General features: G+C 31.8%; 1 protein-coding gene across 1 annotated transcript; it reads right to left on the reverse strand.

The window, feature by feature from the left end:
- Nucleotides 1-2,405: 2,405 nt before the first annotated feature.
- On the reverse strand, nucleotides 2,406-17,888 carry LOC148627280 (dihydrolipoyl dehydrogenase, mitochondrial-like). Its single transcript, XM_088570975.1, has 14 exons — nucleotides 17,789-17,888; nucleotides 15,204-15,267; nucleotides 13,536-13,615; nucleotides 12,704-12,842; nucleotides 11,394-11,494; nucleotides 9,883-10,026; nucleotides 8,988-9,089; nucleotides 8,550-8,771; nucleotides 7,963-8,099; nucleotides 7,721-7,782; nucleotides 7,013-7,140; nucleotides 6,381-6,518; nucleotides 3,689-3,778; nucleotides 2,406-2,987 (listed from the first exon to the last, which is right to left on the reverse strand). The coding sequence occupies exons 1-14, from the start codon at nucleotides 17,828-17,830 to the stop codon at nucleotides 2,922-2,924; spliced, it is 1,515 nt and encodes a 504-aa protein (XP_088427101.1). The 5' UTR covers nucleotides 17,831-17,888; the 3' UTR covers nucleotides 2,406-2,921.
- Between the last annotated feature and the right edge of the window lie 2 nt (nucleotides 17,889-17,890).

The raw sequence follows: 17,890 nt of genomic DNA on the forward strand, positions 1-17,890 counted from the left end.
GTAGAAGGTGATTTATGGTGTGAAATCCTTGAAGAATCTTTTAAGAAATTCAAGCTTTCTACTTGCCAAAGGAAAAGTGGGGCATAATTATCAACTTTCCCACACCAAAATTACGCTTGACCTGGGTTACAGGAAAGTGGAATCCTAGAACCCTGCCATATATATTCATCAACTAACTGAAACCAGATCAAGAATGATAACTCTTGCAAAGTGCCACTTTCATACACAATATATATCATTTTTATCTAAAACAAATACAAAAAAAGGGACATAGATGGGTTTTTGACATGCACGAATTTACCTCTGCCTTGATTTTTACAGTTAGAACTGTTACGTTTTCCGTAAATTGCAAAATTTTACTATTTTAATAATTATCTTTTAGTTTAGATTAATATATTTTTTTACCAGTGTCGCCAAAGGAGGAGGCAGGTCTAGGAGTCAGGTCACTCCATCCGTCTTTAATGCTTCAGCTTTTCATCGCAACTCCTCTGAAACTACTCAACAGAAATTCCTGAAACTTGGTAGAACATCATATGTAGTTGTTCATATTAACAGGAATTTTTTATTCTCTGATTTTTATGGGAGTTCTGAACTTAGAAAGAAGTTGGTTCGGTAAGGGCAAAATTTGGCCTCAAAAACAGGGTCTACATGAAAATTTTATGTTGTTTCTGCAGCTCTATTATGCGTTCTATAGTTGATTTGATTGATTTATGGTAATAATTTTAACATATATGGTCATATATGACCTTCAAACTTGGCTGAGATGAGGAAAAAATGCTGGAAAACATCAAATTTTGTGCAGTTTTCACTCTTTTAACAATGGCCATGTGTTGACTCGTTCTTCATATATTTTGTGTATAATCGTCAGTTACAACTTGTTAAAAAATATCTAAAAGCAACATATGTGTGGCCATCTGTTTCACACAAAAATCATCTTAAAAATTGCAGAGATGTTAAAGGTTTTTGTAAAAGTTACATAAATGCATATTGTTAGTTCTGGAACAACGTGGTGAATTTCAGCAAATACATCTTATATTCAATACTATACGTAGTTAAGCATATTATCAGGAAATTTTGATTTTTAATTTATGAAGGAGTTATGCTCCTTTAAACTTGGATATTTACTAAAAATCATCATGTATCAACTTGTCATTGCAACTCCTCTAAATCTACCCAACAGAATCAATAAAACTTGATATGTTGTGCATATTATCAGGAAATTTTGATTCTCTAATTTTTATGGGAATTACGTTCTGTATATCTGTCCAAACACTTTTTTTGTTGCATTTTCCTCAGCAACAATAATTCACAGCTGCAGTGCATGCTGGTCCAGATATTGATTGGTCTATCTTGTTTATGTCTAAATTTATTTGTGGTTGTATAATGGTATGGAAATGTCATCCCTGTAACCCAATATCATTTCTAGACACTTAGGTGAGTAAAATCTATAAATCTCTATATTTGATACAAAGTTTTCAAGATTATCGAGATTGATTTTGGGGAAATTTCCCAATCCATTATAAAATGCTTCACAGGGTGCAGCTTGATATGACCACACTGATTTGACCCTAAAGAGTTGGGCAAATATATACATTAGGAAAATGACAGCCATTTTTAACAAATTTTCATCATCATCATTCAACTTAGAATATCATGTTGCATAGAGAAACCAAAAAATCATCCCAGCAACTGGTCAAAATGGCCACCTAAATAAAAATTCAATATTGCTATTCAACTCAGAATATCATGTTTATCTTAAGAGTAGCTTTCATCTTCATCATTCTTCTATAGATGAGAATAAAACTGCAAAAAAAATAACTTCTATGTTCTATTTTTAGTAACAACAGCCATGCTTTTCAACTGATGAAAAATTTAAAACAATGAGTTTGTGCAGGATATCCTATGGAATAATTATACATTTGTCACACGGATTTAGAGAAGGTATTAATGTTATACACATTAAAAAAAAATGACAAAAAAATCTGTTTCAAGGGCCACAACTCCTACATCAGGTGACTAATCATTTTAAAAATTTCAGCATAGGTCAGTCTTCAAATGATGAACAGTATTATCCACCGCCAGAATTTTGTTAAATTCAATAGTTTCTGAGTTATTTGCAAAAAACTGTATTTTGAACCCTATGTTCTATTTTTAGAAACAGCAGCCATGTCTTTTGATAGTTCAAAAATTTAAAACGATAAGTTTGTGCAGGTTACCCTAAAAAACAACCACGCCAAGTTTCTTTCCAATTAGTTAACTAGTTTCACAGGAAAAGATGTTTGATAAAGCTAAGGCAACAGACAACGACAGACGAAAAGTGATAACAATAGTTCACATGCTTTTAATAGGCCAGGTGAGCTAAAAAAAAAAATAAAACACTTTTTTCATATCTTTATTTTTTACAATTATACTATAAATAATTTAACAGCACTTTAACAATACAGATCTGTTTTCAACTGAAAGCAACTCCACTGTAGTTTTAAGCAGTATTAATTTTCAATCTCAGTGATCAATAAGAAAGTATGAATCTATTAGGCATATTTATCATTAGAAGTTTAACCTTTTGAAATTAAAGTGACAGATTAGAGGGCATCTCACAATGATAAAAATACAAAAGACTATTAAAAATGTTTATAGCACTAGTTTTTCTAAATCAGGAAGTAAAATAAACACTTAATTCAAGAGAATTTTATACCATCATACAGTCCGACAAATCAACTAAACTGCAACAAAGTTACACAAATAATATCAAGCTTTTATTAATTGTCCAAATTATAACCCCGTCTCCAATCCAAAATAAAATAAGACTCCACTGAATGTAAACCTGATCTGTTGAGTCAATTATTTGTCTGCAATTGTGTGATTTATTTGGATGACGGTACAAAATGGTGGTTTGAGAGATAAAAATGTTTAATCCATCTTTAAAAGTTGATTGGTTTTCCACAGTAAGCCATCAGATTTGCTTCTCTAAGGGCTTCTGATACAGTCTGTAAAACAAAACAAAAAACAAGTCTACACTCAAATGAGATAAAAATGTAAAAAAAAATATAAACAAGTTCTGCTCTGAGTATTTAATAACAATTAATGGAGTTTTGCATAATTTTGATACAGAACATTATTTGTTTATTACTAATGATAATTTCCTACACTTTGTTTACATGACACTGACACATCCAAAGTATGAAATGCAACTGATCCAAATTTCTGGTAAGGTTACCCAATATTATCAGAAATTCAACACATTAAGCAAGAGTACTGATGATGCTGATGATGCTGATGCTTGTTGTACTGACATATCAGACAAGAGGTATAAATTAGCTCTTCCTAGTTAATGTAATAAATCAGAGATATATATATCTCTCTCAAATAGATTTGTCACATTCTGAGATGTTTGTATAATATTGATTTGTTGTGACATGCGTATCATTAATTTGATCCTCTATCCTACATAATAACATCTAAATGAGCTATATCAGTAATCATTAACTTTTGTATACATGTTACTAATCACAAATGGGTTTTGTTATGCTGAAAAAAAAATCATTTTCTCACTTTCGTTAAAGACTGAGGCTTTGACCAATATCAGTTACGTCACATCACACATTAATGGTTTATCAAATCTATTTTTTTTTAACAGATAAACAATTTATAGATGTGTTTCGGGAGTAAATATTTCTCAGTATCTTACAGGATGTGCATGGCATACTCTGGCAATATCTTCACAAGAGGCACCATATTCCATGGCTAATACAGCTTCATTGATTAATTCTCCTGCAACCTACAAATAATAAAAAAAAAATTTACACATATAAGAAACATTTCCAATCAAAACTGTACACTTTTCACAGAAGTATAAAGCTAACAATAATAATTATCTTGTATATGGCCGATACCTATAATAAACTTTAACTCGCATCAGACAAAAAAGTAGTACTGAAAAGACATTAAATTCCAACTGATACCTGGGTGTCATGCAAGAATATCAGTTACCAAATATACTCGAGTATAAGTCGATCCATAAGTTGGATCCCCTTTTCAGTCCAAGATTTCTCAAACCTAGCCTTGTCCTGCCTATAAGTTGGACTGATTTCTGCAACTGCATTGCTAACATTCCATAATTACAATGAGTAAACCTGTTTAATTTGATAACTTCAATAAATGTTTTAATAAATGATTGCAAGCCAGATCTCAGTTGTGTTATAGTAGTATGTAATTAAATTCTTGAAAAGCCACATGCATTGTTTTAATACAACCATTTTTTTCATTCATTCTAATTTCGGTACAACCAATCATCCAAATTAAAATCATAAATATAAGTAACAACAAAGAATAAAACAGAAAGTTTATGATACTCTAACAGCTCATTTTTTAAGATATTTCAGTAAGTTAAGAGGTTTTATTTTAAGGAAAAAGAAATGTTATTACCAACTAAAATATTGATTGCTTTTGTCACAAATTATGGTATTTATTGGGTCATGTTTCACTTTTGCGTTTTTGGCTATATGAGTGCACACAAATAAAATCATGAAAGGCCAGTATTGTGGCATTTACAATTTAACATTGAGGTAAATGGCACCAGTCTGGCTGTTCAATGTTGGTGTCACACTCACTCATTTCAATTATCAAGCTTTTAACATTTTCAAGCTGAATATTTCAGTTCATAAGCTAGATCTCATCTATAAGTCGAAACCCTTCCTAGCAGATAAAAATTTAGTCCCAAAAATCCAACTTGTAGGTGAATGTATACGTCATGTTAATTACTCAGAGTGAAGTGTATTAGAGATTTTAAAATCTTTGGAATGCTTGACAAAAAGATGAATATATAAAATCAAGTATAACTCAAAAGAATTATTTCAGAGCAAACCAAATGCCAGTTTCAAGGATTATTTTGGTGCTCTGGTGGACATTTAGGCATTACCTTGGGGTTTGGAGATTAACAGAAAAATTAATCACACATTGTCCCCAGATATTTCAAGTGGAGTGTCCTATGTGTATACCAGTCGATTTGAGTGGTCCCTTATATTCAAATGTATGATATGGTCCAAGCTACAGCCCAAAATGTATGGAACCCTAAGTCATCAATAATTAAAGGGCTCTGGCCATATCTTTAAATTAGTTCAAAACCTGCAATTGTCCAAGTTGTTGTGCTAAGCAAACTCAAACCACTCATACTCAAAGCTGATATCATACATCTACCAATATCACTAACAAGGTATTCCCAAGCTATCTAAAGCCACAAACCAAATTAAAAATTAATCTATCAATTGGGAGCAAAGATTTTTGTGACAAAAATTTTTTCTATCATTTAATATAGTGAAATAGGGAAAAGTCCAACAAAACAGGTAGTTGATATAGGACAGCATCCGAAATTTGCTAACAACACATGCTTCATCTATATGAAAGAGTAATCAAGGGAACCAAGGTTATAGCGGTAATCAAAAGAATGTAATCCAGGGACAAAGACCAGACATGGAAAACAGACATACACAACAAAGAACATAAAGTAACTAAAATCATACATACAAAGTAACAAAAGTAAATGAGCAACTCAGACTTCACTAAAAACTGGGAGCATGGACCAGGTGCACCGGTAGGGTAAGCGTCCTCTGCTTTTCTAGAAACACCTGCCGAGTTGCTCATAAAAAGTCAAGTCCGGGGTAGACAAACGAGGAAAGGAAAACTATGACCCGTTGAATAAATCAGTTTTCATGATGCTGATGGATACATCATAATGATCCACGAGTTCATGATGACGACCATAAAACTTCTGTAGTGATGACTTCAATCTTGTAGCAACATAACCCTGTTCCAGAAGCCTATTTGTTAGAGTTTTAGCGCGATACAAAAAGTCTGCGTAGTTTCGGCAAGCTCTGGCATAACGTATGAGTTGTGATATGAACACTTCATACGCAGGAGCCGAAAGGATGTTGCCAAAGATGAAAGGAAAGTTGACAATTTTGAATGAAAAGTCATCATGTTTGTCGTAAAGTTTGGTCAATAGTTTTCCTTTACCATCGATTTCTAAGTGTAGGTCAAGATATGAGGCTGACTTCACAGTGTCTGTAGTATCCTTTATCTCAAGTTCTTTTGGGTAGATGCGATGTATCAAATCCCTGAATTAGGATTGCTTAAAGATAATACGTCATCTATTAGCGGAAACTGAGATTGAAGGATCTAGCCAAATACATCATATTTGAAATCAATCCATCCATTGGGATCTGTGATAATAATGACAAAATTCTGATGGACAGATAAGGTGATTCCAATATTACATTTCCATGTTGAGTGGGGCTATAAAAATATATGTTTACAGTTTTTTTTTTCTATCAATGAATGGTATTTCAGTAACTATTATCTGCACGCTTTAAATAACAACATACAGATCCAATAAAATGACATCCTAGAAGTCTGTCAGTTGATTTCTCTGCTAAAACTTTAACAAATCCATCAGTATCATCATTTGTTTTAGCTCTACTGTTTGCTGCCAAGGGAAATTTTCCTACTACATACTCTACACCCTGTGAATGGATAAAATAAACACTACAATATGGTAAGATCCAAAGGTACACACATATTATACACTTTGTAAATATTATTTTTCAACAAATCTAATTTCTTTCAAATGATTTTAGCTCTTGAATTTCTGTCAAATTTTACTGCTCATAAATCTTCTGTATTTAACATAACAAGATTTAATTTCAATATTACAATGATGATAATCACCATGTCTCAAAGCAGACTTCCTTAATATCATAGAACGGATAATCATGACTGATCAAACTTAAGCTACATTGATATATTTTGTATGTTAAGAAAAATAGTCTTTCAAATTGTCTAGCAAATCTTTTGTTAAGGATTTCTCAACAAAGGAAGTATTTTTTTTTCAGTCTTGCAGATCCTTCAGGTCTGTCATTACAAAAGTCTAAATAACAGTCTACTTGTCATCAAGTTTCAGAAAGTCAGTCAATGGATATGTATTTTATAATCAGTAAACTTATTAATTCTACTGCACCTCTTCCTTGAGCATTTCCTCAGTTTTACCAACCCATGCAACCTCTGGATGTGTGTAGATAACTGATGGTACATTATTATAATCTATGTGTACAGCTCCTCCACAGATACCTTCCACACAAATAATGCCTGAAAAATTCAGAGAAGGCATTGTTAAATGAACAACTACTGGTATTTCTAATATGACTTGCTTGAAAGCTCTTTAGACAACAGCCATAGTAAAAAAAAGTGATAAAAACATAACCAACATTTTGTGTAACACATACACTGCTTCTATTCAAAAATATGAAGAAACAAGTTCTATTAGAATCGAAATAAATCACAGAAACTCTGTTTTTTTTTGTTGTTTTACTACGGGCTGGCCATTTATGTCATTATTTAACCACTCGCTATAGCTTACGGTAAAACAATGCAACATCAATGGCCAGCCCGTGGTAAAACAATGATAAAATGGTGTTTCCGTGGCTTATTTCTTAATTTTTATTTATTAATAAAAAATTAGTCAAGAGTCTTCAATGGCAAATTACTTTAAACCGATCAACAATAGATCCATATCCTTATCACTTTAACAAGGAAAATATACAGCACTTGTTTTTCATTTATTGGTGTCATCAAATGTGTTGGTATCAAGTTAGTCATTTGACTTGGTTTTAAGTTGAAGTTTACTTTCTTTTTAACATGAATACCATAGGTTATCACTATCACCAACCTTCATCTTCAGCTTTGTGTGCTAACATAGGTCCCTGAATACAGTCACCAATGGCATATACACTGAAAAAGACAAAAAATACAAGATACAAGAGGCATCAACTAGTAGTTAAATGAATGACAATCCAAAATGTACAGCAAAGAAAGGAATGATGTTTACTTTCTTTTGTAATTAATTTCAATACATCATTACCCAGAGGTACACTTCGTATTGCACAAAAAAGAAAAATTGAGTACTCTTACCTTGGAACTGTGGTTTGGAATCTGCCGTTTACAGGTACACGCCCTCGACTGTCAGCCTGGATACCAACTGATTCCAAACCGATCCCATTGGTGAATGGCCTTCTTCCTATACACACTAACAGTGTGTCACAATCAATCTAGAAAGAAATTTACAGTAAGCTTGAAGTCCTCAAATAATCCCATGAGTTTACAGTAGTAAATACAGTTGTATATTATTTTGCTTTGATCTTGATTACAGCAATTTGAAATGGATTAGTACCATTTTAAATGTTGTCATTTAAAGTACAAACTACTCACAACAAGTAAAATTTGGAGGTTAAGGTCATTATGATTGAAAATTTATTGTTCAAAATACCATGCAGGTGTTCAGTGATAATAAAGTAAGACACAACTGAACACTGTAGGGGTGAATTCTACCAAGAAAGCTCTTCAAATCACTCAGAAATCTTTTACAAATCAGTATTGGTCAATACTTTCACAAAATTTTGTCATCATTGTTCATTCTCTAAAAAAAACAATATATCCCGTCTTCTTAAATCTAAACACACAATGCTATCAGTTGAGGACAGGGGAGTACATTATTATACCTCTTCTTTCTTCTGATTTTTTACTCCTTCCACTGCTACCTTGATATTATTTCCATCAACAGTTGCACTTGTAACTTTAGTATCTAATTTAAATTTTAGTCCTTGTTTTTGTAAGATTCTCTGGAAGTTCTTAGAAACCTCCATATCAATACCCATACCACCAACATGACCTAAAAACTCAACACAGGTTACTTGTGCTCCAAGTCTGTGCCAGACTGACCCCTAAAAAATTAAACATAAATAATGCAAAACAGATTACATTCAATAGTAAATTAGATTTAAAATATCACACATCTGACATGTCTGAAAAGAGAATCTATCCATATTGAAGAGTCATTTTTTTAGCTTTAATTTTATGCTCATTTAGTAAGCAAACATTTGTTGTTTTTTTTAATACTGATTTTGATTTATCTATTACTGTACAATTTATTTTCTTACCAATTCAACACCAATTACTCCTGCTCCAATGACAACCATTTTTTCTGGTACTTTCTTTAGTGAAAGAGCTCCAGTAGATGAAACAACTCTTTCTTCATCAATCTACAGAAACATGACAGCAAAAAAAAATAACACTGAGCATGACAACAGATGACTTTAGTATAAGACTACTTTTTTACTTTTAAATTTAAATTAAATTACACATACAGGGCATTGATAACCTTTACTATGCCTACTAGATTATTTCAATATTAATTAATAATGATTTTTTCTGAGACAAATACAATTATTTTCAATCTTCTTTGGACCATCCCTATTTCTGTTACATACTGAATCCTCTGTAAGAATCAGGCAGTGGTTGAATCATGATGGAAAAAAACATACTTGTCTTTTAATGAAACTTTATTCAAAATGTTACCTGAAATGCAGAAATGGCATTCATTTCTTTTTTTAAGTGTCAGTAATTTGAGATATACATTACAATTTCATCATCAAAGGGACATAATTCACTATCCCCTATCACTCCATTGTACCTTTGAACTTGATTTTCTGCATCCTCTGACACTATTAAGAAGAATGAACTATTAATTTATCTTCAATAGACCATAAACTATGATTGATTGATTGATTATTAGGGTTTAACGCCCGAGCAGCAATATTTCAGCTATATTCAGGCGATGAACATGAAATGATGATGATGAAATGAAAAAAGGAATCGGACACTAAGATAATAGGGTTGACAAATTTTGATTGCCACTAGAAAAAGGGTGGAATGGGAAGGGTCAGGCTATGAGCCCACAAAATCAAATTTAAGTGCTTCACTCAGTATGATTCATTACTACATGATTTTTCTTGATTCTTACAAATTCAAGCACATTTATATCAATATCCCTACCTCAATACCTGGAAATGGTGTAACTTCAGATCCTGTAGCTATTAAAATATTCTTTGTGGCTATCTTTTCCTCTGTTCCATCACTTTTAACTACTGTTACTTCATTAGGACCACTTATTTTACCAAAACCTTGTACATGTGTTACCTGTAGTATTTACATAAAGTTTTAGTATCAACAATAACAGAGGCCAGACTTGACATAAAACTGGGATACAATTTCTGCATAGAAAACCAGAAAATCTGAGGCAGTGCAGTCCCTAATTTGAGCCAAATTAGTATATTATCCAGTCAGAGCACTATCATTGTGTTTATACAAAAACAAAAACAAAAAAGAAAAATGTTTTAAACCAGTAGAACAACGATTTTGATTTGGAGCTTGTAACTTCTTGAATATTGCAATATTCGTGACATTACAAAAAAAGTTATAAATATAAAATCAATGCACTTGGACAGTTTAATACAACAGTACAGTAAAAGTATTTCACATAGGTTTTTGTAATTAACTTCTTGAATATGTACTAAGAAAAAAATACTTGAGTTTTCGCTGACATGATTAAAAAAAAAACAAGAAGTGTAAGTAGGATTAGTGGATATGTGTAATTTCTTTTTAGGTCCAAATAGTATTAAACTATAAACAAAAGATAAAAGAATTTCACTAAAATGTACATATAACAAGCATTCTGACAGTATTACAAATTAAATATTCTTTATTGACACAAACTCATAATGCAATACATGGTTATTGTCCAAAGGCAATGACAATTATATGGCAACAAAAAGTCCCCGACAGGAAAAAAAAAACCTGTTGAAGAAGACAGTGGAAAATTCATGCATTATTTGTTGACAAGAAAAGTGCAGAAAACTAAGTCTGCAATACTTTTCTTAGTCAAAATTAGAAAATTATCTGTAACTTGTCATGGTTAAGCAGTCTAACAAATACATGTATCAAAAATATATCTACAAACATGACGAAAAAAGTTATCAAAACTTATTTTATGCATGAATTTTTAATGTCCAAGGACCAGAACTCAACAAAAGAAAAGCAAAGATTGGAACAAAATTGAGTTTGATCTATACTTTGCCATGGTAAAGCAATGTACCAAATAACAAATGTATATCTGCAAGCATGATGCAATAAAGTGAAGTTAACATTAATTTTCTAAGTCCAAGGACCATAACTCAGCAAAAAATCAAAAGACTAGAACAAAATTTGAACATGTGTAACATGTCGCAGTAAAGCAATATTCCAAAATATTAAATATGTATGTTCAAGCATGTAAAAAAAGTGTAAAACTGATTTGCTGGACTGATGGATGGAGGGACTGACAATGTGCAAACTAATAAGATGTCAACATGAACCTAAATACATTTCAATTTTAAGTGATGGCAAGACAACCAATACATACTACTAGATCTTTCATGAACTGATCCTTTTTTCATCTACATGTATGTTTCATTAGACCTAAATGAAATTCACTAAGTGGTAGTTGATAAATTTGCACTTCAAGTTACCTTGTTCTGTTTGAAGAGATGCGCAATTCCTCCGGTTAATGCCTTTACTGCTTTAGTTTTCTGACCCATCATTTGTTCAAGATTTAACTTTACACTTTCAACTGAAAATAGAAATTACTTGTACTGATAATAACACTTACTTAATAAAATGCTTCACAGGGTGCAACTTGATACAACCACAGGTGTCAAACCTCAAAAAGTTAGGGCAAGTATGAACACACCATTCAAACTTTATACAGCTTTGAATTTTGATTAGGATTAGATATTTGACTCAGGATAAGAATTTGACCAGAATTGAAATGACACTTTTTGGCCCCTTATTCCTGAAAGGATAAAGTAGAAATCTCCAAAATCAATTCCATTCTTCTTTTGGGGTATGACACGTTGTCATTTGATTTCAAAGCGATCCTTCCCTTTTATTCAAGTCATTATCAAGATATCAGAATTGTTTCTGGTCCCTTAATGGCCCTTTATTTTCTTACTTTTTCTTACTTGGTTAAAGTTACAATCCTAAATATCAATCCAAGTCTTCCTTTTGTGGTGTGGTACCATGTAGTAAAATTAATAGAGTTCAATTCACTTTTACTCAAGGTCCCAACTTCAGGAAAATGCTTGTTTCAGGTCCCTGTTTGTCCCCTAGTTCCTAAAGGGATCAAGTCTTAACCCAAAATCCATCCCATCATCCTTTTGGTGAAATCACAACTTGATATACAATTTCAAAGAGATCCATTCATTTATAGTCAAGTTACAGTCTGGACATCAGGAAAATGCATGTTTCTGCCCCTTTCTTAGTCCCCAATTTCTAAAATGTTTATGTCTGAACCTATGAAATCAATACCAGTCAGACCATGGTATAGAATATTATGGAACAACATCAAAGACATTCTTATGTTTTTTGGCTGGAGTTCAATAGTTAAATTGCATGAAATTCTAGTTTTTGGACCCCTTTTGGCCTCTAATTCATAAATGGTTTGGGCCATAACCTCCAAAATCAATATCAACTTTCCTTTTGTTTTACAATCTTGTTTTGAAATTTCAGATCAACCATCTAATATTCAAATTATCACACCAAAACCAAGTGTCTACAGACGACAAAGACATGGAGGACATCGCCATACCAATAGGACTGCAAATTTGTTGTGGTAACATTTCATTATTTTTCTTTTGAAAACAAAGGGGTACTTCACAAAAAAACACACTTTTTACTCTTTTCTATTGTAAATCTTTTCTCATGTAAGCCATAGAATACAGTTGTGCTAACATGTGAATGTAACTACAAAATCTTAACATACTACATAGGTATGACTTACATTCAATACCCCTATTTTTGAGATCTTTTCCAACTGCCATATGGTATAAATGGGAGTTATTCAGTAAAGCTTTGGATGGAATACAACCAACATTTAGACAGGTTCCTCCTAATGTCTCATTTTTCTCCACACAGACAGTCTGTAACAACAAATTATGGGTAAATAAATCTTGATTGAATGGCTCAATTTATGACCTCAGTATAATTATTCAACCACAGTACTTTTTAAAATGTGCTGGATTTATACTTTTCACTTTTCAGCATCTTCATGTACTTTATTTTTTTTATAGTTTAAGATCTATAGTGCAATGGTTTATAATTTACAACGTAAAGTCAAAAAACTTTTAAGCGTATTCTCTGAAGTATTTCAAAAGTTTCATTAGCTCCTTTTATCTTTATTAGTATATATACAGTAAATGGAACATAACATTTTGTAGGTCTAAACTGGTCTGGAGCTGGCATGTCAGTTAACTGCTACTAGTCCTTAGTTTGTACATTTGTGTAATTTATATTCAGTTTCTTTATTTCCGTTGTAACAAGGGACTCGGATCTTTTTGAAATGATTTTAGGTGTAATTAACTGTGTAATATTTTTTCCACAGTGGCCAGACTTAAGAGGGGATGGTTGTAATCACACCAATGTACTTAAACCCTATCACATATTTTACGCCTCTTCCAAGTCAGGAATTTCTGGCTTCTGTTTGTCTTGTTTTTTTTTCACCTTTAGTTGATTTTTATGTTCCTTGAGCATATAGGGGCAACTCATTCATTGTACCTGTGTATAATGATTTTTTGGGGTCACCTGCAGCTCCATTTTATCATAAGAAATCTTACTTTCATGCCCAGTTGGGCAGCTTTGATAGCAGCAACATAACCACCGGGCCCTGAGCCAATCACAACAAGGTCATTGTCAGCTAAAATTGCAAGAACAATATTTTCACCTAAATGGTACATTTTCGTTGTAAATAACTACATGTAGTGATTTTGAACATAAACAAATGTAGGGTATGGGGATTATTTTTGACATATGAAAATGATTTATGTTATTAACAACGGTGATTTGTTATGTTAATAAGTATTAGTCTCATCTATTTTTTCCAAGCTAAATTCTTATTCTTTTCCAACAATGAACCTCTTAAAGTTTTAACAATCACTTTTTTTTCACTACTTTTCTACAATTTCAAAATTTGAAGGAAATCAGTTGAAATAGTAGAGGCTCTATCCAGGTCAATAACATTGTATATCAAGAAATTTTTACTTGTATTGAATTTTTTATAAATCCAAATCCATGTACATGTACACTACTGTCAACATAATTTCAATTTCCCCACTCTTTATTGTGGAGTCACCATATTCCTCATCTGTGTTGCCACCGAATAAAAAACTGAGATAAAATTGCTTCATTCCATACTTTTATTTTTTCTGCATACATTTTATATCTCAAATGCTTTAAAACTTTAAAATTTATTAAATACATGTACAATTTTTCATGAAAGTAGAAAAAATAAACTACAAGCATATTTTTAAACGGTGACTCCACTGTGTTTGATGGGGACATTCAAATCAAAGTGCTGATAACACTGGAGGTTTTTTATTCTTGTGAAAATTGTAGCATGAACAAAATTCCAAGGATTATATGATGTTAAAAATAAAATTATGATCATACATATGCATTTTCAATATTATTAAGAACTGCCTTTTTTCTAATATGTATAAACTGAAAGCCAATCCATACTACAGATCCAACTTCATACACATTTACAAATTTTGTTCCATTACAATTTTTTCCACAATTTTAAACCTATCAAAAAGTTAATGTGCATTCACTTTCTAAGACTATATTAACAGAGTATTTATCCTTCATTACAACTATGCTAAAATATAACCAATTTCAGCTCAAGAAAATAATTTCCTTAACTCAAGAATTTCAAATTTATTAATTTGAATTTGCCCTCCAATTTTACTTTGTTAAAATCAGTGCCCTTCATTTCCTGTTTATAAATGGTAAAATATTAACAATAGGATGGAGAATTTGACTGATAAGTGTGTTAAAATAAACATGCTTTACACATTCTATGCTTCTAGACACATTACTGCAAGAAATAAATTACATATATGCAAATTTATTACTTAATGTCTTTCAAAGCCAAAAAGGACTCCCTCAAATTTCAAGTTGATATGAAGACTAGATCTTAATTTTATATACAGAAATAATAAAATATTATTGAGCTGATTAATTGCATGAAACATATTTACTGGTTATAAAAGAGGTATTGAATGATATAAAATGAATTACATATGGACTATATTTTTGTGCAGTGTTCAGAAATAGTAGGGAAGTTCCAGTGATGGACCAGTGACAAAGGGTATTTTGATCCTGAAGGATCAAAAACCCCAAAAAGTATCCATCGTGAAAAGTGGAGAAATTTAAATCAGAGTTGACAGAAGTGTACAAATATTTTTTGTTGAACTAAAGTACATGTATTGTGTAGCTTTCATTACCTCCATTTGCATAGGTCCTGTTCTGTGATACTACAATACATCTTATTACTTTGCTTGATGATCCCTAAAATAGTAAAATATAGAATAAAAAAATATTTTTAACATTGTTTTAATAACATTTGGTTCCAATGGATTAAAACCAGCATTTTACTTTCTAAATAAAATTGATTATTTTATATTGAAATTTACACCTGTTTACTTACAAACTTTGGACATAACTTATAATGATTCTTGTGAACATAATTTTTAATGTCAAATTTGACCTGAAACAAGGTTTTGCAAAAATGCACTAGAAAATTCTGAATGAAGAGATGCCAAATTCATCTGTCTCATTCTGTTGGTGATTCTATCTCACCTCAGCATTAATTTGATGAAAAAAGCCATTAAGCTAACAAAAGGTGTCAAATGTTATCTCAATAGGTTATTGACCAGGCTCACACTACGAGGCAACTTGGCGAAATAGTCGCCCTGATGTCGCTCACTTTGTTCTCAAACAACACCAAAAGCGAAGTAAAGTTGCCTTTTCAAGGTTGGGACTTCATTCTGTCAACCAGCGGTATTTTGAGTTATTTATCTTTCTGATAACAATTACAAAACAAGAGGCTCACCTGGATGAATTTTGTCTTTCAAGGGCAGTAAATTTAAATAGTTTTCAAGATATTAGCTGAAAACTTAAAAAAACCTGTCATTTTCCCCCCTTCAAGGACAATAACTAATACAAGGAATCGTCTGACAACTTTTTTTTCTGAAGACTTTTGTAGTCCTAATAATAAGGATCATTTCAGCTATTGAAATAATTTGGCTAACCCTATTGGTTTTGAAGATATACATAAAGAACTACTGTCTGACCATATGTTCTAATTTTAGTAACAGCGACCATGTTTTTCGACAGATAAAAACTCATACCAAGTTTGGTTCCAACTGGTTAAGTAGTGTCAGAGAAGAAGATTTTTGAAAGAAATAACATAAAAAATAGCAAAAAATGTTGAAAAAGGGCAATAACTCCAAGATGGCTTAACAGATTGAAATGAAAATTTAACCGCAGATAGATCTCATCATGCTAAATAATTTTACCCTGTCAGAATTTAGCTAAACCTAATAATTTTGGAGATATGTGCAAAAAACTACTGTCTGACCCCAATGTTCTATTTTTAGTAATGGTGGCCATGTTTTTCAACACATCAAAAATCCCCACAACGGTTCTATGCAGGATACCCCAAGGAACATTCATACCAAGTTCGAATTGGTCGAGTAGTGTTAGAGGAGAAGAGTTTCGAAAAATTGTTAACGATGACGACAGACGCCAAGTGATGACAACAGCTCACATGGCCTTCGGCAAGGTGATCTAAAAATGGTACCCAATCAAAATAAAATACCAAAATCTTAGAAATCTACTGAATATTTGATTACAAGCAAGTATTTTAAGAAGCTTTTCATAATAAACATTTAAGATAGGGTACAGAATGAACATTTTTCACTCAAGCCTATAATAATTTATGTTTTAAACTTCATACTTTGATACAAAGCTTCCAAATTCTTGGGGTAAATTTATCTCAGTTGATAATTCAGTAGGAAACACACAGCATTAATTTAATTTGATCATCTTGTTCTGTAACTGAACAGTATATTCTCCATTTCAACAGAACATTTCCACAGCTTGAGACAAGTTCGTACCAAAAGAAAATAAACATGTAAATTTTGAAATGCTTGCTTTATGTGTGCATGTATGTAACATCATACAATGTATAACATTTTTTTATACTGTTAGTTTTGTATGTTAGCGACTGAAGGGTATACATTTTTCCATGGAGTCTCTGAAAGAGAAGTCACTTCTCAAGTAGCTTGGGTCCTGTATTGAAAGCTTTACAATATGTAAATAATCATGACAGAGCTATCAGTTGATTTTGGGTCATCTGATTAAAAAAAACAATTAATGACCCTTACTTTCTAATTATTTTCTGCATTACTTGTCAATTTAAGGGAAATGCATATATACATTTCACAAGACCCCATGTGTCAACAGTTTAATCATACATGTATGAAAAAAGATGTCAAATATGTTTGTAATGCTTATGTGTTTTTGTTGATGTTCTGTGTGCTTAAATGTAATGTAAAATTAACAGTTTAAAATATCTAAAGCAGTCAAAAGAAACAATACACAATATTAATAAGCCATACATAATTTAATACACTATGCTTCTTCGTTTATTGTCATGCACATAGAAAACATAAGGATTTTCAAAACTGGCAGGTATACTAAATATAGAAGCAATGAAAAACAAGTTGACTTCACAAATTCAGAAACAAGACAAGGTCATAGCTTATATTTTATGCTGCATTGCTTGAAAAGGAGCGTTAAGGTCCCTAAAAATGCAATAAGTAAAAAAATTATGTTTAGAGGCTGTGTATTAATTCAGTCTGATTTAGAAAGAGCATTAAATCAAAAAGAGTTTAGAAAACATGAAATCAAATCTTACTCAATTACTGACTGCTTAATGACAATTTGAAATGCATAATGATCCGCACAATAATTGTTATTTCAATGACTTGACATGTGTTTCGGGGTCGGAAAGATCCCCTGTTACCTTCAAATAAAGCAAAGAACGGTTAGAAATCGAACTAAGCATTATAATGTGAATGTGGTCTGCTTCTGAACCTCTCAGGGACACCGGAAACAGAGTTCGTGA

The sequence above is a fragment of the Perna viridis genome, chromosome 1 (assembly GCF_037379345.1).
Source record: "Perna viridis isolate PV_CMFRI_1.1 ecotype Kerala chromosome 1, ASM3737934v1, whole genome shotgun sequence".
Taxonomy (NCBI): domain Eukaryota; kingdom Metazoa; phylum Mollusca; class Bivalvia; order Mytilida; family Mytilidae; genus Perna; species Perna viridis.